This window comes from Parasteatoda tepidariorum, chromosome 8 (assembly GCF_982258835.1).
Source record: "Parasteatoda tepidariorum strain Cologne lab strain chromosome 8, Ptep-v5.0, whole genome shotgun sequence".
NCBI classification, from domain to species: Eukaryota; Metazoa; Arthropoda; class Arachnida; order Araneae; family Theridiidae; genus Parasteatoda; species Parasteatoda tepidariorum.
This window is the reverse complement of record NC_141762.1, coordinates 47803114-47829306: the sequence shown is the minus strand read 5'-3', so window position 1 is coordinate 47829306 and position 26193 is coordinate 47803114. Positions and strand designations below refer to the sequence as shown.

The 26193-nt window shown below is 30.9% G+C and overlaps 1 protein-coding gene and 1 long non-coding RNA gene across 3 annotated transcripts in view; one reads left to right on the top strand and one right to left on the bottom strand.

Moving 5' to 3' along the window:
- The window catches only part of LOC107450167 (nuclear valosin-containing protein-like), a 95292-nt gene that overhangs the window by 29253 nt on the left and 39846 nt on the right, over positions 1–26193 (bottom strand). Inside the window, exons 1-3 of one of the 2 annotated variants that reach the window (XM_087150223.1) lie at positions 7407–7661; positions 5974–6090; positions 5721–5790 (exon numbers count right to left, since the gene is read on the bottom strand). In XM_087150223.1, the coding sequence (XP_087006349.1) occupies positions 5721–5790; positions 5974–6090; positions 7407–7517 (298 nt within the window). In that variant the 5' untranslated portion in view covers positions 7518–7661. Of the gene's footprint in view, positions 1–5720; positions 5791–5973; positions 6091–7406; positions 7662–26193 lie in introns of those variants that run through there. The other variant, XM_087150225.1, reaches the window with a different exon arrangement.
- LOC147806122 (uncharacterized) lies at positions 8888–13150 on the top strand. The gene is made up of 3 exons (XR_015428726.1): positions 8888–9054; positions 9966–10110; positions 12451–13150. It is a non-coding gene; the product is annotated as an uncharacterized LOC147806122 (long non-coding RNA).

Sequence of the window (26193 nt, the reverse complement as noted above, 5' to 3'; positions counted from 1 at the left end):
TCAAAATTGAACATGCAGCGGATAGTCGCAGTGTTTTATCAGCAAACAGCGAAAATTCGAAGGGCATTTCCTTAAAAACCGTCATGCAGAAATTTGACCCGGAGAAATTGGATATGGCATTATTTCTTACCTTGTTTCAGCGACAAGCTAAAAAGGCACAAATAGATGAAGGAGATTGGGTTACTCAACTTTTGGCATTATTGCCAGTTGAAATAGCCGAAATCATCATTAGGGAGCCTGAAGAAAGGGCTGATGACTTTGAATATGTAAAAAAATTGCTATTAGATAGGTTCAAACTAAGCCCCGAGGCATTTAGAACAAAATTCATTCAACATCAGAGGCGCCCCGGAGCGTTGTGGAAGGATTTAATATTTGAATTACGGAGTTACCTCGAAGGTTGGTTGGAGGGTGTACAAATTACGGATTTTGAAGCCCTGAAAAAACTTATGCTAACAGATCAAATCAAAAGGCGAGTCCCCGGAGAAATTAAAGAGGGTCTAATAGATTCCTGGGTGAAGTTTATTGACCCAGAATCTCTAGCTAACAAACTTGATGAATATGAAGCCGTTAGAAAACCATTACGCAAAAATATAACTCATAAAAGTCCCATATAAAAATGGAATGAAAAACCTAGAGAAGTAGAGAAAAATCGGCCTGAATCTAAAGATCAAAGAGATAAAGAATTAAATTGGAGGGATAGAAGCTATCCAGATTCAAGAGAAAATAGAACTAAATTCTTTGAAGAACGCCGCAAACCCGCATGTTACGAGTGCAAATCTACGGATCACCTTCGGCCTCAGTGCCCGAAATTGAGGAAAAACAAATTAGAAAGAATCAATAAACTCGAAACAAATGAGTTCGGACCATCTTTTGCCCCTTATTTAAGTGAAGCCATTGTGAACGGTACAGAAATGACCGTTTTACGTGATTCGGGATCAAGTATCGATTTAACTTCGAATAAATTTATAAAACCTGATCAGTTAAATGGTGAAGTTATATGGGTGAAGCAACCGCTTGAAAACTCGTTTCGATGCCTGCCTCTGGCAAATATTGAACTCGTTATAAAAGATGTCGGCACAATCCGCACGAAAGCAGCTGTAGTGGATAGCGAAGTAGAGATGAAACATTATTTGCTAGGAAATCAAACTCATGAGCTTATTGAAATAGTAAAGAGGCAGCCTGAGAAAGTGAACGCTGTGGTTACTAGACAGACCACTCGATCTCAGAAAAGCGATAAATCAGGGGAGACGAAAATAGGGTTGACCCCTGCCGAGAAAGAAAAAGAAAATTTAGTTAAAGAGATAGAATTCATGGAGAGGATAGAATCGTCAACCCCCCAGAGAAGGGAAGGAGAAGAGAAAAAGGTTGATCAGGGGGTAACAATCTTGGAAGAAAATGAGGATACCCTTTCCCTCCGCTTTGTCCAGAGAAAACTGGTGGAGGAAAATATTCAATTACCACCTGCAGAAAAAAACGAGATTTTTGAATTAGCGGGAGTGAATTCGAACACTTTTCGCGTTCGACAAAAAGGTGATGACAGTTTAAAAAGGGCATGGGAAAAGGCAAGTGAAGATAACAAAGAGAATGCAGAATTTTTTATAGAGAAACAATTATTGTTTAGGCAGTCAATAGATCACAGAGGTATGATTCAAAAACAATTAGTGATACCGAGTAAATATCGAATTAAAATATTAAAATTATGTCATGAAGAGATCGGAGTTCACATGGGAGCAACTAAAACCAAAGATAAGATTTTACGTTATTATTTTTGGCCTAACATAATTAAGAAGGTGGAAGAATTTGTTCGTAGTTGCTATCCGTGTCAGCGGGTTGGTAAAGCGAGGGAAATTTCATACCCAATAGCTGATTCTAATATTTACGATTTTGACGAAATCATTAGAGATATTGAGTTAATAGAAAAGCGCACTCCTGTACAAATCGATCAATTAAAGAAATTGCTAATGGTGCACAAAGATGTTTTTTCGAATGACCCAGGAAAAACTGATTTGATCGAACACGATATAGAATTAATAAGTAACCAACCCGTAAGGTCAAAACCATATAGGACATCACCCAGGCAGACTGAAATATTAAAAGCAGAAATAAAACGTATGCTAGAGTTAAAAATCATCGAAATCGGAGAATCTGACTACACATCTCCTATGATTTTAGTAGAAGCCCCTGGTCAGGATCCCCGTCCTTGTATCGATTACAGGAAACTGAACTCGATTACTCGGGCAGAATATTTTCCCTTACCTAATATTGAAGAGAGAGTGGAATTAGTGGCCTCAGCAAAATTCATAACTCTAATTGACCTAACGAAAGGTTATTGGCAAATTCCATTGACCCCCAGGGCTCAAAAATTAGCAGCGTTCGTTACAACATTTGGTTGCTATTTACCTTTGGTTATGCCTTTTGGCCTTATGAGAGCACCTTATAAATTTTCTAAATTTATGGCTCTACTTTTAAAAGGATGCGAAAATTTTTGCGTGCCTTACTTAGACGATATGGCGATTTTTTCTGATACCTGGGAGGAACATTTAAAACATGTTGATATAATTTTAAACCGAATCACAGATGCCAAACTCAAAATAAAGCCCTCAAAATGTAAATTCGCTCAGCGTAGCGTGAAATATCTTGGACATATAGTTGGAGGAGGTTTCCGAACGCCAGCGGAAGCTAAAATACAAGCAGTTATAGATTTCCCTCCCCCTAAAAATAAAACGGAGATTCGTCGGTTTCTAGGCATGTCAGGTTACTATGCATGTTACATTAAAAATTATGCTTGCATTGTCGAACCTTTCACTAGAGCACTGAAAGGAAGCTATTGAATGGAATCAGGAATTAGAAGAAGCGTTTTCTGAATTGAAGGGTAGATTAACGAAAAAACCAGTATGTACGCCCCAAATTATTCAAAAGAGTTTGACATTCAGACTGACGCCTCTGACAAAGGTATCGGAGTAATTATGGCACAGAGGGGGGCGAATAATGAAGAACACCTTGTTCTTTATCTTAGCCGAAAATTTTCCGAACCAGAAAAACAGTTCAGCACGACGGAGAAGGAATGTGCAGGAATAATTTTCGCAATCAAGAAATTAAGACACTACTTGGACGGACAAAAGTTTATAATAGAAACTGACCATAATCCTCTCGTATGGCTGAAAACAAATGCTGGAAATAATCCTCGTTTGATGAGGTGGGCATTAGCCTTACAACCTTTTAATTATACTGTGATTCACAGACCAGGAAAGGATATAAAGCATGCTGACTGTCTCAGTAGAATAGAATAATCTTAATGATTTTTTATTTTTTTGTTATGTTATAAAATTTTGTTTTAAATTTTTGTTTGTATAAAATTTTTGTTTGTATTTTTTGTTCAATCATTAAAAAGGGAAGAAAAAAAAGAAAAGAGATTTTTCCTTTCATTTTCATAATTATTGTTAAGTTGTAAATTGATAATCTTTACTTAAAATTAATGCAATCTGTTAGTGTTATTTAGTTAGACTTTTTCTTTATGGTCTCTAGTAAAGTAATTAAGCTGCGTTGTTGTCTAACTATTATTTTTTAGTGATTTTGCTCCTAAGTTCACAAAATCGTTTTAAGGAGGGGGTGTTTGTCTGTAACATCTTGGACAGCTGACCCCCGAGTACATTCCCCTTTGGCATCCGGTGTCTCCCCATGAAATTCTACGAACTCGATGCACCTGCAAAAAGAGGAGAAAGACTGGACTCTGTAACAGAGGCGACAGGCAGTCTGGTGAGACGAAGCATCATGAGCGGACCTTGTGCCGTCTCGATTTGAGAACTTTTTATTACATAATTTTGTGTTCGGTAGAAGTGATGATAAGTGTAAATAACGGTGTATATAATTGTAATACAACCTTGTACATATAAAATTTACCCAGAAAACTTTATCAAAAGTTCTATAAGTTTTTTATAAGAGTTTTAGTTCAACCTGAACAAGCAACGAAATCGTTACAGCCTCCTATGATGAATTCTTCAACTTTGCCATACAACAGAGCAAGTATATCTTGCCTGAGTTCAAGATCACAAATAAACGGCAGATTGTATATATTGATTGCCGTGTACTGTACAATCTTTGGGGAACTTCTCCAGACATTCGCCACTTAGAAGATAGAAAAGTAGAAACCACAATTTTTCACGGTCAAGAACACTTGTGAGATATCTGTGTTAGGTCGGATGATAAAATAGAGAAGTTCTTTGCAGGTAGCTTTATAGTTTAAAGAAAATATGCTTATAGAAAATAATGTTAACATCAATAAATAGTAAGAAGCCTCAATATAACATATATATATATATTACTCTTACACGGCGACAAAAAAAAGCCTCATTACAACTCCCCAAATGGCAACGCTAGAAAATCGACCAATGATTGCCGCTAAAAATGTCACATGCCAAATCTAGCTGAGATGGCTCAACATATAGCGCTTTTAAAAACGGAGACTGAAATAACCAGAGAGAGCATAAGCTAGGCAGAAGTGAGTAGTCTTTGTCGATAGATCTCTATTTTAGTATTTTGTCGAAAGCGCTTTTTTTTCACGAATTTATATATTCTGAATTTATTTGATGATTTTTGATTTATATCACGAATTTATTTGTTTATGCAGGTTTTTCCATTGCAATTCACTTATTTAAATGTTTAAAAGACTTAATTATAGCCAAAATCTTAACCTTTTTAAAGAGATATCAGTTTTAGAAATTTTATCTTAAGATTTTATAATATAGCACATTTCTAATAGGTTTAACGAATTACATGTCATTTATTTGAATTCAAATTTATTTTAATGACTTAGTATTTACTAAAAAGATGTAATTTTTTTTTAAAAAAAAAAGGTGTTATATGGATTTGAATGATTGTTTTGAATTCTTAGAATTTTGTGCATTTGCAATGTACCTAAGTTAGTAGCAAGCGAAGCGAGCTTGGTTTGCGAAGCAAACCATATAAGATTGCGTAGCAATTTTCGGGGGTTGGCAAGCGTTTGCGAGCAGGGGGCGCAGCCTGCTAGTTCATATAAATTGTATAAAACAGAATTTTCTTTTTTTATGAACACTGTTTTACAGTTTTTAAGTGAATTCAAATTTCAAAGTGTAGATAGAAGTGACAACTATTAGCACTTTTATTTCCAGATAATGCCAGATTTTCATCAGTTGTCTCTGCTTAAATGTGGATGGTACCAGCAACCTGTAGGTGCCAAAATTGATTGTGTGATTAGTGTTATACTGGTTAAGGTACAAAGAGCTTGCTCAGATAACCTTGGAAATGTATCCGCTGATAATTTGCCTATAGACTGCATTTCAATATTTATACACATTATTTTGCTCTACGGCAAGCTCTCAAAAATATTTTCATCGAGTAAGCATTGTTTTAATGATAAACTTTAGAATATTTTTATTATGAATATTCCTAAAAATTTAATAGCAATTTATTACCTTTTACACTTTAAAAAATCACTTCTAACTAGTATTTATTTAATTTTTTGAATTTGCTTTTCTTTCAATTCATTTGGTTGAATAGTTTTTACTTTGGAAGATTTTCATATAATTCACGGTAAAATTTCAAATAAGATTTTTAACTTAAATTAACCTGCAAAATCAGAAAGATCATCAATTTAAAATTTAAATGTATGCAAAATAAATGAGCTTAAATGATAATATTTCAGAGACTTCAATTTTTAAATTAAAAACATATTCATAGTTTACCTCTGTAATTCTTTTTCTCCAATTTTGTAGACCTATTAACCATTTTTGTCTCTTCTGAACTATGTTCAGCCTAAAAAATTAAAATAAAACAAAAAACTTGGATAAAATAAGGAAATGTCAAATGCCAAAAAATAAACAAAAATTATATTATAAGCAAAGGAAAATTAATGTAGTATCAGTAGGGTTAATTTAGACTGAATTACTAAGAGCACATTTTAAACAAATAGGCAAAAAAAAAAATTACAGCACTTACTGAACTGTTATTACTTTCAAATACTTCAGTTTCACTTCCTACATATGAGTTATTCTTTAATTTATCAGCTTCCTTTTTGTACAAATTAAGCAATCCATCACTGAGGGAATTTTTCACCTAAGAGTAAAATTTTACAAAATGAATAATTTAATCAAAGTATAAGTAATATTTCTTTTAATTTAAATCAGAACTTTAATCAGTAGAAAATATTTGATAATAACTATATTCAATATTAAATTTATAATCAAAATAAAATTTGAATTAATTCAAATGGTTAAAAACAAATAAAAGTTATACAACCTAATTATTACTGAAGAATTCGAAATATTAAAGCAATTAAAAATAATAATAATACATCCTATGGAAAAACGCGCTAAGCAGCAGTGACTCCAAAAGAAATTAATCAAATGAAAAAATTGGAAAATATGACAACCACAGCTGACGTCTGCAGGGGGTACCAGCCTCGGATGTCATAAAAGCAAAACCTTTTCTATCGAGAAAGCAAGACAAAAGTCTAAAATTGCTTTTTCTGTACCCCAAAGGTTTTGCCAAAGTCCAGGAAAAGAATAGAATGCATAAAATACAATAAAACACAGAAGAATACAATTTAAAATATAACTGTTGCAATGTAGGGCATTTTATTTATTCTCGTCTGCCACTATTTCTGTTAATTTAAATGTTCAATAAATTTTTTGACGAAAAATTATTTATTAAAATTGCTAAAATTCATATATAATTTTATAAATATAATAGTAAATATTATACTAAAATTAATAGCTCAAAAGAAAAGTAAGTTTTTTGAAAAATTATTGGACTTGGTGACATACTTGAAAATTAAACTAATTTCTTAACCCAGATTTTATTGATATTTATTTTAATTAAACAAAATATCAATTGCAATATTTTCCAGATTGTTTAAAATTAGGGATTCACCAGACACCAGCCATATTCTTACTACCAAGAATCAGCTAACAAATTTAAGGGTATCAAAATAATTGATTTTTCCTCACACCACGCATTTATGCACAACGCAAATACATATTAAGATTCATATAAAATTTAAGAGTACATCTCTCAATGAAAATTTAGATGATTTTTTTTATAGATTACTACTATAATACGCGTCTGGGCAATAAATTCAACTTTTGTCCAGTACAAGATTCAGTTTTCGCCGGGAATTAAGAATTCGGGCCCATGCATCTCTTTTTAACATTAATAATTATACTCGTTCTTTTGTCACCCTGTATTTTGTCCCATGCGAAGAAAAACTCAGACCATTGCTTAGCGGAAAACAGAAAAGAAATTAGTCAACAGTCACTACTGAACAAGTATTCATACTAGCACATTCATTACTATGTTTCTCAAGTTATAATGCAAAAAAAGTCATTAGTGAAGGAAGAGACGGTATTAGAAAGAGAAAAGTTAAATAATACTTCTTTTGAACAGTTCGCTGCTTGGGGAGTAAAATGAGATGAAGATTTGCGACGCATTTTTCTGTTAGATTCTCTTTCATATATATTATCAAACCCACGTTTTTTAACCATTACGGGTGATTGAATATTGTATACACGTTTACTAGAAACGTTAAAGAGCTTTCATCAGAAAAAGCAGTGCACTACTAAACACGTTAGTATTTGTTTACGAAAACACGTTTATTTATATTTTTGACTGACGCTTCCGTTTTCCTACTTCTGCTTCATTAAAGTCATAATTAAAGTTTATAATGAACTAATTAAGCAGCTTATGAATCTTTTTTAAGGAAAGGATGCTATTAAAACCATTTTTAAAAATATATAGAATAAATCCACTGTCAAAAATTCATTTAAATCACCCTTAATGCATTATTCTTAAAAGGACTTGATCCGAATTTAAGGTTCCATAAATCCGGTGGCAACAGAAAACTGGGTTTTTTTTTCTTTTTTTTAGGTTAACCTTATTTTTGTGGTTTATCTTATTATGGGCGTTAAAAAAAATTTTATTACTATTTTTTACAGTAAGTGTTTAGTTCTTATAGTTGGCGATCAAAATGGCTACAGGTGGTGTAAAGCAGAGCTCTCTACCTATGGCAACACTTCGCATGCTTTCACCATTAGCGTGTGGAGGGTCATAGAAGAAGGAAGTATGTTAGTTTCCTTCTTGATTAAATAGATCAAAATCTTTTAAGTTAGTAAACTACATGGAACCGAAAACTACATTAAACACAATTCTGAAAGAAAGCATCGTGAAAATTTTAAAAAATATTTTTAACAATTGAATAAAAAAAATATCATAGTAGTACATTCCTATAAAAGAGAAGGTGATGGAAGGGGGGAGTGCCAAAGGCATTGAATCTGTCTTCTATTCGCATTCGAGCGTTGCGAACACCTATAGAAGACAACAATATAATAAAATATAGAAATTTATAATAAAATGTGTTTTTACTTTCTTTCAAAGTTGCTAAAACTTTTTTACTTAATTTAGAAATATGTTCTAATAACTTAGTTTATTTTATATTAATATTTATTTTGATAATTTAATTTTACAATTCTAAACTACTGACTGAGCCTTTAGTAAAGTGTACTTGTGATAGAATTAGTAAATCTGTACAGAAATATGGAGCACCAAATTATAATAAAGTAAAAATTGAAAAGAAGCATACAAAAAGGAAAATTTAATTCTGGGAGGGTGCGTTCTTGAAAATTGCGTCATTTAAGAATTTAAAACAAGGATTTACTGACATGATTTATATTATAGTAAAAGAACCTTCACACAGAGGCCGCAAGTGAACTTTACGCATATTGGAAGTAAAATGTGAAAATAAAAAAGAAGAACATCTGAGGAATCACAGTTGTGGAAGGCGAGAATGTAAAGATGGTAGTACATTTCACTTCAAGACGAAACAAAAAAAAACCCTCTGCTAGCTTGACGCTAGCTTTTATCCATCAATCTTCTTATAACCCTATATTGATTGTGTGACCAAACTTTTTCGCCAAAGCAATTGGCGTTGTTTAAACAAAAGCTATTGTTATAGAGGAGAAGCCATTTTCTGTATTTGGCTGCGCGGGATTTCATATTTTATCATCATGAAAGTTTTAATTACAGGTAATTCTTATTAATTAAAGATTTATAATATTAGTGTACGTTTCATAGCAGTATATAAAAAAATTACATGAAATTTTTAAAAAGATTAATGAATTTTATTAAATATCTGAATACCACGCGTTAGATTTTAAAGTAAATAGTTTGTAAAATGTATGTATTTTAAGAAAATCGTTATAAAAATTCATTTATCAAAGTTTTTCTCTGCTTCCTTAGAAATCCTTTGTTTGATCTGCCGAAATTGTGTGAAGCAGTTTAGTAATGAAATTTCATTTAGTTAAATTACTTGATTTATGTTTATTTTAGTGACATAATACAGAGGTATCTTTTTTTTCTATAAAATATATTGCTAATTAAAATTTATTTTATATAGAAAGATTAATATTGAATTTTCTTAAAAATAGTGAAGAGGGTTTTGATCATGTCTAAAATAATTTGTTTCAATTTTATTGTAAACTAATCTAAAAAAAAAATTCTGAGAGAAATGGAACAAATTTAGATAATATTTATCATTTTCATTCACAGTTACTGCATTCATTATTATTCTTTTAGGTTGTCTTAACTATTGAATAAATCATGAGCATGCATACTTTAAAAAAAAAAATTTTATTCTATAGGTGTATCACATTTATGTGCAAAACATTTTTGTACTCAATAATTTGTTTTATTTAAAATACATAATACAAATACTATAATAAATTAGAAGATAATTCAGATTAGCAAGTTATCTTAAATTTAAGTTATCTTTATTAGATATTAATATGAAATTGAATTTTTTCAATTATTTAACTTCTCAAACTATATCTATAATTGTATTTTTTTCATTACCCTAAGATTTTTGACAGTTTACGTGGACAATGTAAAGCAAACTTTTCATATTTCTTCTTTCTCTTCATAAAATACTTTTTTACTAGGTGATTCCTTGGAGAAGTATTTGGCTAATTACTTAAATGCTGAATGAAAATGGGATATCGATGTTTGCACACCCTGGAATCGGTGTGGACAAATTAAGTGTGCGGTTGTGAAGGGACGATTGTGTTTTTGTCTTAATTCATGTTGGTAAGTTGAAATGTAATTGATTTACATATTTAATGATTATGTATCTAAACCATTTGTTGGCATTGTTAGTATCTTGTGTAACTATTCTAATTCAGATACTTATTTATTTTTTTATTAATATTACTTATGGTTGTGCTATAAAATAATAATTTATTTTGCTTTTCTTAAAAATAAAGGAACTAATGATGTGCAATTGGGTACAATGCCCAACTTTAAAAAACTGGCTTGTGTGGTTAATAAAATTTGTGGGGTTATTGGGGAGATTTTGTTTGGTTATCTGTGGAAGAATAATTCTGGGTAGCCAGCCGCCAGGAACTAATAAAAAGAGAAGGGAACTCAGAAGGTATAACTCGTAACCACCCCCGGACAACTATCTACATGTGTTTTTTTTTTGTTATTAAATTTGCAAGTTTAAAATCTGTTTAGCACCTTGGCGATTGTAGTTGGCACGGCAGATCACAATACAGAAATATTTCTGAGTTGTTTTTCTCGAACGAAGAGTTTAGAAATTTCTCTTGCTGAAAGATCAGCGTATGCATCAACATTTTGTTAATCTTGAAAACGTCACTATAAAGCGATTCAATGAAGTAATTAAAACTTTGTGAATTTTACTTGGGCTAATGTTCTGTGAATCAGCTTTATCTGTGGATGAATGTATTGGTTAAGATCACATACATTTAAACTGCCAGGGCCATATTCAACTGGCAAACATCTTTGAAGAATGCATAGCAAAGTTGCTAAAAAAAGAAGTGTATTTATACACAACTTTATATACTAATAATATAAAAATATTGTAATCTTGTCTTGACATTTAGCCAGATAACCAGAACTCATCCCATACAAATAAGAAAGAGTAGTCACAGTCAGATATCTGTTTAGAAGAGATTTGGGTCCGTTAACGAACTATTCACAAAATATCTTTTCATAAAAACGGACATTTCACAAAATAATTTATCCTTTACTCAGACCCTTCACAAATTTGTTTATCTTCATTATTGTTTTGTTAATCGAATAAGCCCTTCCCGGGGGGGGGGGGAGATGTAATCTAAATAAATTTTGTCTTCGGCAGACACTTCTTCCTTTATTCGTCCGAAATGAATATTCTGCGTTCAGCAGTATAGGCAAAATACCAAATATTTGTATGTTGCATCTCTAATTTAGTAGCAGCAATTGCTGTTTATTTTTTAAATTTTAATTTTTTTAATTATAATTTTACAGTGTTGGACATAATCTTGTAAGTCTTTACAATTTAAAAACTCCTTGAAAAAGTTTTTTTTTTTTTTTTTTTTGCAATAACAGACCCTATTTGCACAAATTCACAAAAGCAGGACCCTGGTTGAAAGAATGTGACTTAACGTTTATTTTATATTCACAAATTACAAGTAATTTTTTTCCAATTTTACAAATACGGACTTTTTACAGAATGTCTGGACAGATCCCTGACAGTACTTGAACAGATTTAGTACTATGATGCTGTAAAGAAAAATATTCAGTAGAGAGTGTTTTTTTCTAATAATCTTATCTGTGCTACTTTACACAATGCAGAAAATTTTTTAGATGCAATAGAATATTTTATGACTAGTTCTCTCTCTCAATGATTCTGGTTCTACCCTTAAAGGACAGAGGGAAGATTGTTTAGAGCATTGTACCTGAATTATAAATACTCTTCCACTTTAAATGCCTTTGGTAAAATATACTAAATGAATAATGCTAATAACGCTAATGAATAATGCCAATTGCTATTTCTAAATAGCAATGGGTATATGTTCAACACTAAAAGAGATTATAAAAAATTTTAGATTGCACGGAGATTGATCTAATTCTATTCTTTGTTAGCTTAAATGAGATCTAGACTTAACAGAAGCTAATATGAGTGTCTCAGTTAGTATCTTTCTCTTTTATTACTATAATGTTTTGATTATTCGGAGAATTGTATATTTTTAACAGTGGCATTATACCTTAATCGTTGTGAGTTTTTTTCCCCCAACTGTATTGTTATAGTATGGATTGTTTACTGTTAGTACAGCACTGTTTATAAATTATTACAGTATTAATAAAATAATTAAAGTCAGAATGAATTAAATGATCTTTTAATGTTTATCAGTATTTGTCTTTAATCACACCGTGGTTAAGGAAAAGACAGTGCCCTACCAGTTAGTATATTCCTCTTTTATTAATAATATATATTCTTTTACTTTGATTATTTCCAAAATATTTATTATTTTTGTTTTTATCAGTGGCATTTATTGCATTCTAAATAAAAACTAATTTAATGTTTGATCTAGATACTAATAAGTTTAGAAAATTAATTTATGATTTTATTTTTTATTCTTGTAAAAGGTTTAGAAAATAATATTCATTAAGGAACTGGTGATGTCGACAGAATTTAGATGATTAGATACTAAAAAACTGGGAACAGTGCAATCAAACCTGAACAATGGACAAACACATCAACATGTACTGGCTCATCATTAAAAGTCAGCGTGGGGATAACACAACATGCACATTCCATGATCCATCATGGACTCGTGCCTTTAAGAAGCCTACGTGGCTGTCTCTAGGGTAAACAGTGCACGCACCAACTGAACAATTGGCCGTGGGGTCATTTATGTTGTGTAAAGAAAATATAATAAAATCTGTGCTGTGACTAACTATTAAATGCTGTGATGTAATGTCCTGTGATTGTCTTGTTCTTAAAGCCATTAGTCTTTATATGTAAACCCTGATTGATGCTGCAATAGAAATATTAAATAATATTAATCAGACACTTTCCCTCTCTTTCAGATGTAAGTAACCTGACTAAATTGGGGATCTGCAAAAAGAAAAAATCGAGCAACAAAGCTAATGTTGCAATAATTTACACTCCTTTTTTATGTCTTGATTTTAAAGTGACAGATGTGTCAAATCCCCGAGTATGAGTTTGAGTGATGCTTCCTCCCAAAAGAGTTGTGAGACCACTCTGAAAGTGTCGCAAGTATGCCATATGCGTGGAAAAAGATGGATATGCCAGATTTAATAATAATAAAAAAATTTCTGTTAATCTGTGCTTATAACTTAAAACTTATACTTCTCTGCTAAAAGTTCTTTCACTCTGTAATTCAAATTGATTCAAACTAATGTATGCAATCCTTTATTAGATTCACAATTTGAAGAGTTGTGCTTTTATCTATATACTTAACCATTGGTTGAAATCTTAACAAGGTATCTTGATTACAATATTAATTTGAAGCAACTTGTTCTCTTCTAGCTTTTGCCTGGATTCTGCTGATGATTCATGTTTGTCCCGGGGAATGATCTCACAGCATTGTCTGCTTAAAGCTTTTCTGTGAGATATATTTACCAGGACTTGATTTTCTACAATGGTTTATGCAGAGTCTCATTTAGTTTGAAGAATATCTCTGTACCGTAACAAGATAACATTTCAGTCATTGATTTTGCTATATGTATTAAATATAATTGTATATTTTTTAAATTCATAAAAATAATTAAGCTCTTTATTTTCCGGCACGGTTGTCAGTTATTAATATAACTGAAGTCTTTGATTGGATTCTGATCCACTGTAGAATTTTAAAGTAACATGATTTCTATTTTTTTATCTAGAAAAATGCTTTCATTTTACAGCTGACTAAGCAGACAATAGCATAGCTGCCAACTGTTCAGAATTTTTCGGATTTGTTCCTAATTTTTAAATCCAATCTGATATTTTTATAAAAATTCTGAATTTTCATAAAATTTTTGATTTTAAACCAATCCTTTTTTCTGATCGCCACAAGCATGCATCCTGTGATTATTGTGCTAAAGTAATTTTTAGTAGCTTTTTATTGGAAAATATTATTCCAATAGCTGTCTGTTGCTGATTATTTCACTAAATTATTATTTTTGGAAATTTTTTTTTGTAGTATTTAAACACTTGCATCAGAAATATTTGTTTATGATGTAGATTATTATTTACCAGTGTTTTATAATTTGGAGATAAGTAATTATATATTAATAGGTAATGTTTGTTTTTAATATATTATACCGGTATTCCTAATTATAAAACATTAATATTATAAGTTTCCCACAAAAGATAGTGTTTATAGTTTTGTTTTACTAATTTACATATTTAAATGTATGTCTATTAATGTTATGATTTAATAATTAAATTTTTATCTTACTCTCGTAATTAGTGCGTATAATTTTGTCGCATATAGTGTTCCTCATTTTTGATTCATAAGGTTGGCAGCTATGCAATAGTTATAAAGAAAGACTTAGCTGCTCTTTTTCTCAGGATGATGCCACTGATAGTGGTCATAGACCTTATATGATTGCATCTGCAAGCACCTTCATAGAGTCAAGCTAGCTACCATACTCTGTCTATTGTGTAAGAACAAAAACAAATATACGTGCTTCAAATTCTCAGATCCAACTTGAATAATTTTTTCTTCTTCCTTTTTTATACTTTTTACATATGCTGTACTCTTACCACTAAAAATAAATGTATTCAAAAGAAAATTTATCTCATTTATTTATTCTTTCTTGAAGATGTATATCAAGAGAAAGATACTATTTTATAGTACATATGTATCCAAGGTGCTACTACTATAACACTGCAACTATTTCAGTTTAAATGAATCTCAAGTTAGAATTTAATGCTACTATATTTAATTAAAATTTTGAAAATACGTCCAATAGTACGTTTAGAAGTTATTTGACTAAAATATTGATAAGTATTGTACAAGGGCTAGCTCTTGACCTGAGAAAAAAACAAGAGTTTCGGGAAACGAAAAGCGTTAGTTAACTTATTTTTAACGAACTGTAATTCAACTTTTTTTTATTTTCAACTAGCTAAATATCCACTCTTCGAACAGGATTAATAAAATCAAAAAAACAATAACTCGGTACTGAACAACCCAATGAAATCGTGGACAAAACTGAACGGTATATACTGACAAAATTAATAAGCAAAAACATAACAAAACCTGTTTTTTGTTGTTCAGCCCATTAAAATTGAGATTAACTGTATTCAACATTACTAGGCATAATATCGAAATTAACCATTAACTTGGAATTTTTGTAAATAAGTAATTTTTTTAATTTATATAATAGGAATTACCCATATTAATTAAGCATCATTGGCGACAATAATAGTATGGCGCTTGTTTACGATTAATCTATACGAATAAGTACCTGAACTCCATAAATGTTGCTTTTTGTAACATAATGGCTTACTTTTTAGTATTTCAATATGCATCTATTACATTACTTAAATGAACTGAGTGTCAGCATTAACACTTTGACTCAGAATTTTCATTAAATATATTTTTTTTCATTATTTCTTTGTATTTATTCATGTCAGGATAGGTGAGAAATAAATTTAGAAGTTTAATAATATTTGGTGAGATGAAATATAACGTGAAACACCATGTCTTTTCCTGCATAAAAAGTCAAATATTTCAAACGCGGTTCACTTCCAAACAATTTAACTAATATGCAGTTATTTAAATCTTAGCGAAACAGTTATTTATAATTGAAACTTCTTTAATTTACAAAATCATTAATACATTTTTGAATATGAATCAAAAAAAGATTTTTCCAAACTAATTATTTTGAATTTTATATTTCAGTAAAATATATAATTCCGTAATCTAACAAATATTTTTTATCAGCTGTTTGACTTTTTATTTTTAAAGAGAGAATACCAAAAAAATATATATATTCTTACTAGGAATTAAAAGGCCAGAGAAAAAGAAAAGAGGGACAGCTGTTAATAAAACTGAAGTAATTTTCTACGTTTTTCCTAAGCAAATTAGTACCACTTTCCCATTAATTTTGCCTTTCATTGCAAAAGAATTTTTTTTTTTAATTTTAATTACCGCTGTTTTTAAATTATTTACTTATACCGAAACACATTTTGACAGACGTGACAAATTAAATACGTGATTTCAGATAACTTCAGAGATAATTTGGTGACATAGTGCTACCACGTAAATTTTTTTTTTCATTGTTGTTTACGTCGCACTAAAGCTGCTCAATGGGCTATTGGTAACGGTCTGGTAAACATTCCTGACAATCATCTGAAGACATGCCATCACAATTTTGAACTCTGCCGAGGTGAGGCTCCCTTCGCTTCGATAGACCGACGACATGCGCGTGAAGTCAAGTACTTACGTATAACATTTTAACGAGAAACAATACCTTACACCCTCGGTCCCTTCACAGATTGATCCAAGTAGTTTTTCACCCGCACGCTGACAGCAGCCAGTTATGCTCGACTTCGGTGATCTGCTGAGAACGTGTCAACAATCAGTCAATTGCGGAACTGTTGTTGATTGAAATTATGACGTAGCGAGAAAAAAAAACTAAATAAAGTACAAGCAATAACTCTTTTTTATTGTTATTAAATAGAGCTATAAAGTATCAATGATGTTATCTTTAAGATTTTTGAGGAAACAACGGCTAAGGCTTAACCAGTCAACCCCGCTTAAAGGAATATCATCAGTTCCAGCCAAATCTATGCAATTGAGCGGGTTATTCGATTAAAAGGATAGTGCAATATTCTATCCTAAATTTCTGCGAAATTTTATTTTTAATGGTATTTAATGCAAATTATAGTGTTTTGATTAAATAAACTTAGTTTTATGATCAATAAACAATTTTGATTAATAGTATCTGTGTTAGTATCATAAAATATAAATGTCATTTAAAGTTATATAAAAATAAATCAATATTAGTGAATAGTATAATATATAGGTACTAAAATATTATTTGATCCCTTTCGAAAAAATCTATAATTGAAGACTATTTTTATACCCGTTTAATTCGTCAATTTATCAAAATTAGATTTTCCCTTTCAGTTTCTATTAAGACTTTCATGAATAATTGCGTATTCCTCTCAAACGTATAGTCAGATTATTTATTTTAAATTTTTTTTTCTAACCTCGTCTTGAGAATTTCCAAATTAATGAGCTGTTTTAGTTTGGAATTTTTTTTAATATATCGTTTCCCAGATTCATTGCCCCCCCCCCCTCTATTAATTCAAATCCATCCTTTTCTTGCTGAACTTGCAATCATTCTCAGAGTTATTCTCTGGATTAAGCAATAATTATTCTTACTTAAGAGAAAGACACACTGTATACTGATTTGTTACGTTTTTGAAATTTTTTCTTATGAAAGCTAATAACGCACCAGGAGGGGACCACAAATCTTGACTACAAAACAAATCACTCTGTACCTTTTTAAAATTCTAAATGATGTGTAAGTAAGTACAATTTGTCTAAAGTAAGAACTCCCCTATTCGTCTGGACCTGTGGGGGTGACTATGGTAACAAGGTATAACTATTTCAAATAGGGGTGTGGGTCACTATTTAGGATATATTTTGTCTCGGGTGGGGGAGAGAAAGGGAATCATTTTTCTTCATATTGCCCTAAAGCAGTGTTTCCCAAAGTGTGGTACGCGTACCCCCAGGGGTACGGGAACAGTTTAGCGAGGGTACGCGTCCTTATGCGAAATATCTTGCAATAAACGAAAATTTCAAACAAACTTATTTAAAAACAAAGCTAGCCATGAAAATTTACGATTACGTATTTTTCTATTTGCTATTTTTTGCGGAGTTTGCAGTTAATAATTAGTGGTGTCAACAGCCAGTTGTGATTTTTAACTTTTGTGCAATTTTTTTTATAGTAAAAAATACACTCATTTTTTTATTAGTGGTACACAGCATTACGAAAAATTTAGAAAGGGTACACAAAAGTCATAAGTTTGGGAAACACTGCCCTAAAGTAAAGAGAAGCTACCCTCCCTGAAATTCGCTATTCTTGTTTCCTTAGCAGCAGACGGCCTCAGATTTAGTGGCGGGGGGAGTTCTTACCGTAAACATACTATAATTCAAAGAGGGGTAAAACACTCGTCGCTCACTTCAATGTATAACTAGCAGCAAGATTAGATTTTTTTTTTTTCAATTTTACCCCTAACACCTGTTTAGACCAACTAATGAACAGGACCCTTTTGAAGTGACCACCTATTGTATCCTTATCTTAACTGAAAAACGAAAATTTCATTTTAGTTAGTGAAGCATTTCTCCAAAATAAACAAATTTTTTTCATTTCAGTACCTCTTCTTCATGCAATTAGGCGGGGACAAAAAACAAAGAATGTCAGTTTAAACGGGGAAGTTTAACATTAGTTGCATACAAAATGATTTGGTTCCATTCGTGTAAGCTTGTTATTCGATTATCCGACATGTAATTAAGTGGACATGACGCAAGAAAGTTCCAATCCGTTTTTCGCTCCAACGGTTTGTAATATAATGTTTTAATGTGAACAGTAACCTTCGTGCGACGAACTATTAGTATGCCAAATTTCATTGCTCTCTGTCGGATGGTTTAGTCCAGGGGTGGCAAACCTTTATGTCTCAACGTGCAATTTTTTCTAAAAAAATGTTTAATGAACTAGTTAATGTATAGTTTGTCTAAAGTAAAAACTCGCCTAGCCATTTGTCAAGACCCTTGGCGGTGACTATGGTAACGAGGTCTAACTATTTCAAGGGATGTGGGGTCATTGCTTAGGACAGATTTTGGCTAAGATTCAGCGAGAGTAAGAGGACTTTTTTTCCAGTCTATTGTGTTAGCCCTAGAGTGAAGAGAAGCTACCTTCCCTCCCCCCCCCAATGCCCTCCTGTGTTAACATTGTTCGTCAATTCGGACATTAACAGGGCAGATTTGTTGGCCTCTCTTACAAGGGCACCATATTAGGTGGGCCAACGTTGCTCCCACAGTAAGGACAGATAGTACAGAGAAGAAAAGAACATCCATGCCTTGCCCGGGATTCGATCCCAGAACCTTTCTGGTGCAAAGGCAGTTCCCTAACCCCTCCACAGGCCGGTCGGCTAGCTACCTTCCCTGGAATACGCTATTCTTGTATCCATAGCAGCAGACGGCCTCAGACCATGTGGCGGGGGGAGTTCTTAGCTTAGACAAACTATAAATACTCTGTTAAATTCTGCATCCATTTATAATTACATTCATGTTTTTAAAATATAGGAAAAAACAAGTGAGTGCGAGCGAAAAGGACACATAGCCTCTAACATAATTGGATATAAATAGGAGAACAGATTTTAAATTATCTTAAGTTAAAGCTAGACGCCCGGTGGCTGAGTGGTAGTGCTTTGCGCTCCCGTGCCACCGGTCCTGGGTTCGATCCTCAGGCCGGGCAAGGTTGACTCAGCCTTTCATCCCTTAAGTGGGTAGACAAATGAGTACCAAGCATGCTTGGGAACTAAACACTTGGGGTTCCGCGTTCGGCTGACCACCTAACTGGAACATCTGCTCCTGTACCCCAGAGCCCAATGTCAAGAAAACTGAGATGGGCCCAGTAGGCCTTGGCCCCCTAGGGGCTGTCGCGCCACTGAGTTTAGTTTAAGTTAAAGCTACATTTTTTTTCCTTCGGCGTAATTTAGTTAAGCTAAGATTATAAGAAGTAAAATTATGACCGCGGCAGTACCTATAGAGTGGGGGGAGTCTCTCCCCCTCCCTATATATCTATGTGTGTGTGTAACATAAAGCGCTTCAACTAATCTTTTTATGTTATTCCTTTGTCGAAGTCTTTTTCTTAATTTACTATTCTAAACTAAACGCTCTTGCACTTTAATATTCACATCCTGTCTTGTAATCTACTTTTGGTTACTCGAGTAACAGTTTTGATTTTTCCCCTTATTTGAACTGTGAGAAAGATTTTTTCACTCGCCTTATTTAAAATATAGATTTTGTTTTATAACCATCGTTGAACAGCCGACCCAATTTTAGGTTTACGACTCCTAATGTTCAACTTTGTAACCTTGTAATTTTGAACAAATTCAGAAGACAAGGAAATTTTTGTTTCAGTACCCTCAGAGGTATTGATTTGTTATAGGAACATGGAGGACTTTGCAACTCGATAGATTTAACTTGCATCAGTCACCATTTACTACACGGGCAGTCTTCGGCCAGCTGTGGATGAACCCACGAACTCTTGGGCATGGGTTCAGTGCCCTACTATCCAGGCCTATAATAGATAGATTTTACTTTATTTTATATCCGTCGTAGAACAGCTGATCCAATTTTTGGGTTTACGACCACTAGTGTTCAACTCCGTAGTTTTGTAATTTTATAATTAAAAACTGGAAAGTTCCGCCCCTTGTTTACGTTGCTGATCAACCCTCATGGTTGCTTCTCATTAATCATTGCGGATTAAGAGAAAAAAACTGTTATTTTCCTTAAATTACGATCGAATTGCTATTTACATTTTGAAGATGACTAAATTTAGACAAAACAATAAAATTGGTACCAATCAATAAAATTGGAACATCCTGTAGAGTTAATACTCAGTGAAGATGGAACCAAGGGAAAGAGTATTCGCCTCCGAATGAGGTGAACCAGATTCGAATCCCAATAATGGCTGGTCGATACGAATTCCGCAGCCGGCTTGCACCTACTACAGTGCTGATGCAAAATATCCTCCACGATAGACGGATTATAGGATTTCGTGATTTTTTTCTTCGTGTAACGCAAACGCGGGTTAGTTTCAATAAAAAAAATTTCCCAACACTTGATCCAAGAGTTCCCTTGTCTTCTGGATTGGGTACAAAATTACAAGGCGACTTTGTTGAACATTGGTAACAGTAAACCCAAAATTGGGTCGGCTGTTGAACGACGATTATGAAATAAAATAAAAACCACGCGCTCCAATCACAATATTTTTCAGTAATATCCCGATTTTTTTTTTTTTTTTGAGAGTCAGATTTAAAGCTCTTAAATATCATTACTTAAACTGCATAACATATTTGAGTTTGGATGGAGTTGGATGACTGCATTCAAATCATCCTATTACAATCATTGTTGTCGAAACTGGTTGTCGTAATAATTTCATTTAAAAACAATAAAAGGTTTCAACTTAAACAGGGCATTTCATAAAGTTCAACCTTAATGTATATTTTTAAAATCCTTGATGAAATTTAAGTAAAAAAACGAGTACACACATTAAGGGTCATAAATTAATATTTAGGCAAGGAAAAAAAAATCAAAATTTAATGAATCACGACTGATGAATGTGGGATTGACTAAAAACTTGTGATTACTAGAGAAAACAAAACTTAGAAGGCGATTAAAACTTAACACGTTCGTGTGTCATCGGCCATTCAAACTGGTTTTCTATTTTTCATACCGCCTATTTACCAATTAATTTAACTGATACGATGAAGTTGTCATTTTTTCTCCTCTATGAAATATCTATTTGCAGCTTTCACAACGTGTTAGATGTAATTACAGAACACCCTGTATGATATACAGTATTTTACGTGATTATTAATTAGGTAATTTTCACAATCAAATTTAAATTTTAATAAGATAAATAGCTTTTCTAATACCTAAAATTTAAAAATATCATTTTTTAACTTCTTGTAATTACTACGTCTCTTCAAAATTATGTTGAAAAATTATGATGTTAAGAATGATATAAAATGTTTCATACCTTTTAAAATACACTTCTTTTTATAATCATTAATGAATAAAATACAAATAATCTTTAATTCTTAAAGGAACTTCAACATTAGTTTTGGACAAATAAATTTTACTGTAATGTGAAAATATTTTTAAATTCTTGAATTTAACTTCATAGATACGACGGAAATGCGAATTGCCATAGCATTTGTGCTCATATTTTCGACCGCTCTTTAGAATGAGCTATTGTAAAAAGTTGCATAGATTTTACGAAAAAAAGAACAACTTAGTGTTCAAACGATATTGAGGAGCATTTAGAATGTCGAAGGCACTCTGGAAAAAAAAAAGTAAATAAATAAAATTCTGCTGCTTTTATCCTTGTGTTTCATACTAGGTTTATCAGGCATGTTGCAAATATTGATGAGCTTTCTTTAATATCATTGATGTTTGGAACAGTGCAGTCGATTCTGGTAATGCTGTCATTAAACTATAACTGAAATTTCATCTAGAAAGAGTCAGTCCAGTTTGAGCTTTATCCTAAGCACACTTCTCTTCAAATACAATTAATCCATATATAAAACGTAGCAAATCAAAATTGAAACATTATTTATTGATTACCAGTTAACCTCACTATTTTCCTTAGTAATAAGCAATGAAAACTCACCACTCATGCTCTAAGGAAAATCTTTTTCAATGGTGCATTAGAGTTCAAACAGCGATTTTACAAATAAACAATTAAAAATAAATAATAAAAAGTACTGTTAAATTAATGGGGTATGCCTTTTTATTCTATGCATGAATCATGGGGATAAGCATAGGCTTACTGTTTGCGGGTTGCAGCCCAAGGATAGTCAAAGGGTCATCTAAGAAATGACAAAAATAAATAAAATAAAAAAAGCTATATTCAATAATTTTTTTGAAAAAAAATGTCAAAATTCTAAAACTGCTAAACAGTATGAGAAAGAGCCTTAGTGCAGATTATACATAAAAGGCCAATTCTATACATGCAAATAAAATAAAAATTATACATATATATTTTTTTCATGAGTAAAAAATTAACTAAATATTTAACAAATCTCATTTTCTGTATTAAATTTATGAAAATTTATTTTAGCCATGATAAAAAAATGAAAAGAAAAAAAATTATATATGTGTAACATGTTATGAAAAAATGAAACTTTACTTGTAGCTTTTTTTTAAGACTATGTACAAAAGCAGCTTCTTTTTTATATTAGGTTTTATTTCATACCAAACTTTGAGTTCATTAACATTGATACAAATGGTAAATAAATTAAGAATTAAATATACTTTTTATGACCATTTAAACTGTAGTTGATTTAGACTAAGAAGAAATAATACACTTCTCCATTTGATTACAAAACAAGAAATTATTATTTTAGGCTATAAAGTAGCAGTAACCATGTAAGCATAAACAAATACTGTTAATTCAAATAATAAAAAACAATTTAATTCTATTTACTTAAGCTGATTTGAAATGAGATCCACAATCCCTTAAGATGTTCTTTGGTCTCTTTATGTTTCTAAACAAAGCATAAAAAATAAATGCCCTTTTAACATAAAACGATAGTTGTACTGTAAAAAAAATTTCTTCCTTCATGTTTCAGCATTCATATATAACTTTTTCAGAAAAAAAAATCTATATATATATATATATGCTAGCAACATTTAGACCAATTTAAATTAGATATTCATTCAACACAAAACAATCCTATAAAAAATTTTAAAAAAAACTTTGATGAAATAAAAATTAGAGTAAATTATTTACACTTTTTAATATTGTGTTCAATAAACAAATTTAGTGTATTATAAAATCATATTATGATTGTGAGAAATAGAGACACTTTTTTGAAAAGCCACACAATCTCCGGTACACAAAAAAATATATGAAAACAGACACGAAAGCCACACATCAATTAAAACGAAAATGTATTAAAATTCATCTGAAAGTAAGATCCAGTCAGTGGTGTTACATCCTTTAGAACTGCTCTTAGAAGATATTAGAGGGTATGTTGTAATTTTGCAGTACAGCCAATGGTGGATACGATGTATTTTAGATGTAAATATAAACTACGAAGAAGTTAAGATACGTTTTCTACAGCCTCATGGACCCTCACTGTCATACTCGTACCCACAGAAGCCTTTGATATTGAAAGTAAATAAATCACAGATCATTTAGAAGGTTGAAGTACTAACAACAACAGGTTAAGATTTTTTCATACCGTCTAATGAGATAAAAATAATTAACAAAAAAATAGCACTACATCATTCCTAACTTTTTCATAAAATTTTATAATGCTTATATGTTTAAAAAATTACTAATTCTGTTCATAACATATTGTAACAGAGTTAATAATCATAATTTTAAAAAATATTTTCTATGAAATAAATGTTATTCATATCTTGTAACTATTTCACATATTTTTTGCATATCAAAAGGTAAACCATTTTTTAATAAGAAAAATATAATACACTTGCTAAAAATAAAAATGTTATTTTCGATACATTTTAGGAGACAAAAGTATGGGATAAATACTACTTTTGGTATGAATGATCATTGATTTATATATTGGTTTAAGAATTTTAGGCTTTTTACTCAGTTTTCCATGTATATTGTATGAAATGTCTTAAAGGGGAAAAAAGTTGTACAGCATACCACTTTCAATTAATAAAAATTTTGGTTTGCAATAATTAATGTTTTTTTTTTTTTTTTTTAAATTTCAATTTCTATGCTACAAATTTGAAAGGTGTAGAAGAATGTTGTAGTTAAAAAAAAATATTTCTTTCATAATTCTTTGAGACCACATATCACAGGTCAAATCAGGTTGCTTTGAAAGTTGACCTAGCCTCAGAAAGTCATATAAGGTATCAAATGAAAGGTTTATTGCAATGGTGTTTCAAATCTTTTTTTAAACACCATTTACTTTCTTCTAAAGTAAAAAAAAAGTAACTTATAAAATAAAAGTTCTTAAAGTAACTTTTTTTAAGTAAAAAAAAAATACAGTTATTTATATGTATGCAAGTTAGTGGTTTTTTCAGTGAAAATTTTATTTTTTCAAGTGTTTATAACTTGGACAAATTTCAAATTAAAAATTGTTCGAATTGTTTACTTTATCATGTGTGCATGTTCCACCAAATTTCATTAAAATAGTAGGGGGGTCAGTTCAAAAGTGATTGATATATTGTTCAATGACTCATTATGAAATTTTTCCTTTGCTAATATTTCTTTCTACTTATTATATAAATATAATTCAAATTTTAAAGGATCTTTTTGATTGATAGTTTCTAAATCAAAAAATAAAAAATTTTACTCTTATATGCTTCAAATATAGATTTTTATATATTTATTATTTGATTGTTACAAAATTGTTTTTCTAATAAAGCAGTGGTAAGTTTAAAAAAAGCAACATTTTTATACTGCCACTTGATGCACATTTGACCTAACTCTTAATACACAGCAGTAAATAATATGTAATCAAAAATCTAATCTATCATCATGAAAGTAAGTAGTCAACTATTCGAAAATAAATTTCATGTAACATGAATTTTTTTCATTTCCAATATTATTGTTATTTCCACAGAATTTTTATCATTTCAATATTATTGCTTATCATGATGTGCTTAGATTCACAAATATATTATTACTTTTCATTACTTCCAAATAAATATATAATAATTGATAACCACATAAAAATTTTACCGATAATTTTTCTCTTGCCATAGTTTTATTAACTAGCGATAATTTTATTTTATTAAAACTGCGGGTTACAAATTCATTTATAAAATGTTAGAAGTAGAAACACTTTTAATGTCGAATAAACATAATATATAAACACTTAAACATCAATTTGAACTTTACTCCAGAATTATTTTTTATGTTACAATTATAATGCTTAATAATTAAGTACAAATGTTAGGAAATATGCATAGGATGATTAGACATTACATGGCATAATTATTCTTTTAATTTAGATCCGAATTTTCTTTTCCTTACAACAGAATGTAAGAAAATTATATAAATATTGCAGCTAAGCTTTTATAAGAGAATACTTAATTTAAAAGTATTAAGAGCAAAGTATTAAGAACATACTCTTAATATCAAAATGACATACTTTTATTTAAAAACAAATAATAAACATAGCAAAGAAAACATTCATTTTTATTGTTACATTTATAAATATCTAAAAATTCGAAAACATTTTCGCCTAATTTCTTTTTTAAACACAAATCTCCTCTTTTCCAGTGTCTGTTTACGAAATAAATGTAAACACAATCCATCAATGAACCAATTGTTTCATCACACCAAATACGAGATTACGCGAGAACACAGACAGGCGTGCACAAAATTATTGAAATTTTTATTTTAATTCACAATAAACGCGATAACTTCCCAAATTCTTGCAACCATGAGAGATAGTAAACAGCCAATCACAATGCGAAAAGCCCATTGATCCGTCGTTATCATTTCCTTGTTGCCATTCTGTAGTAGAAACTATGGTTTAAAATTAGTTACCAATTCCTTAAAAGATAGAGACCCATGAACTTATTAAGCAGCTTATGAATCTTTTTTAAGGAAAGGATGCTATTAAAACCATTTTTAAAAATATATAGA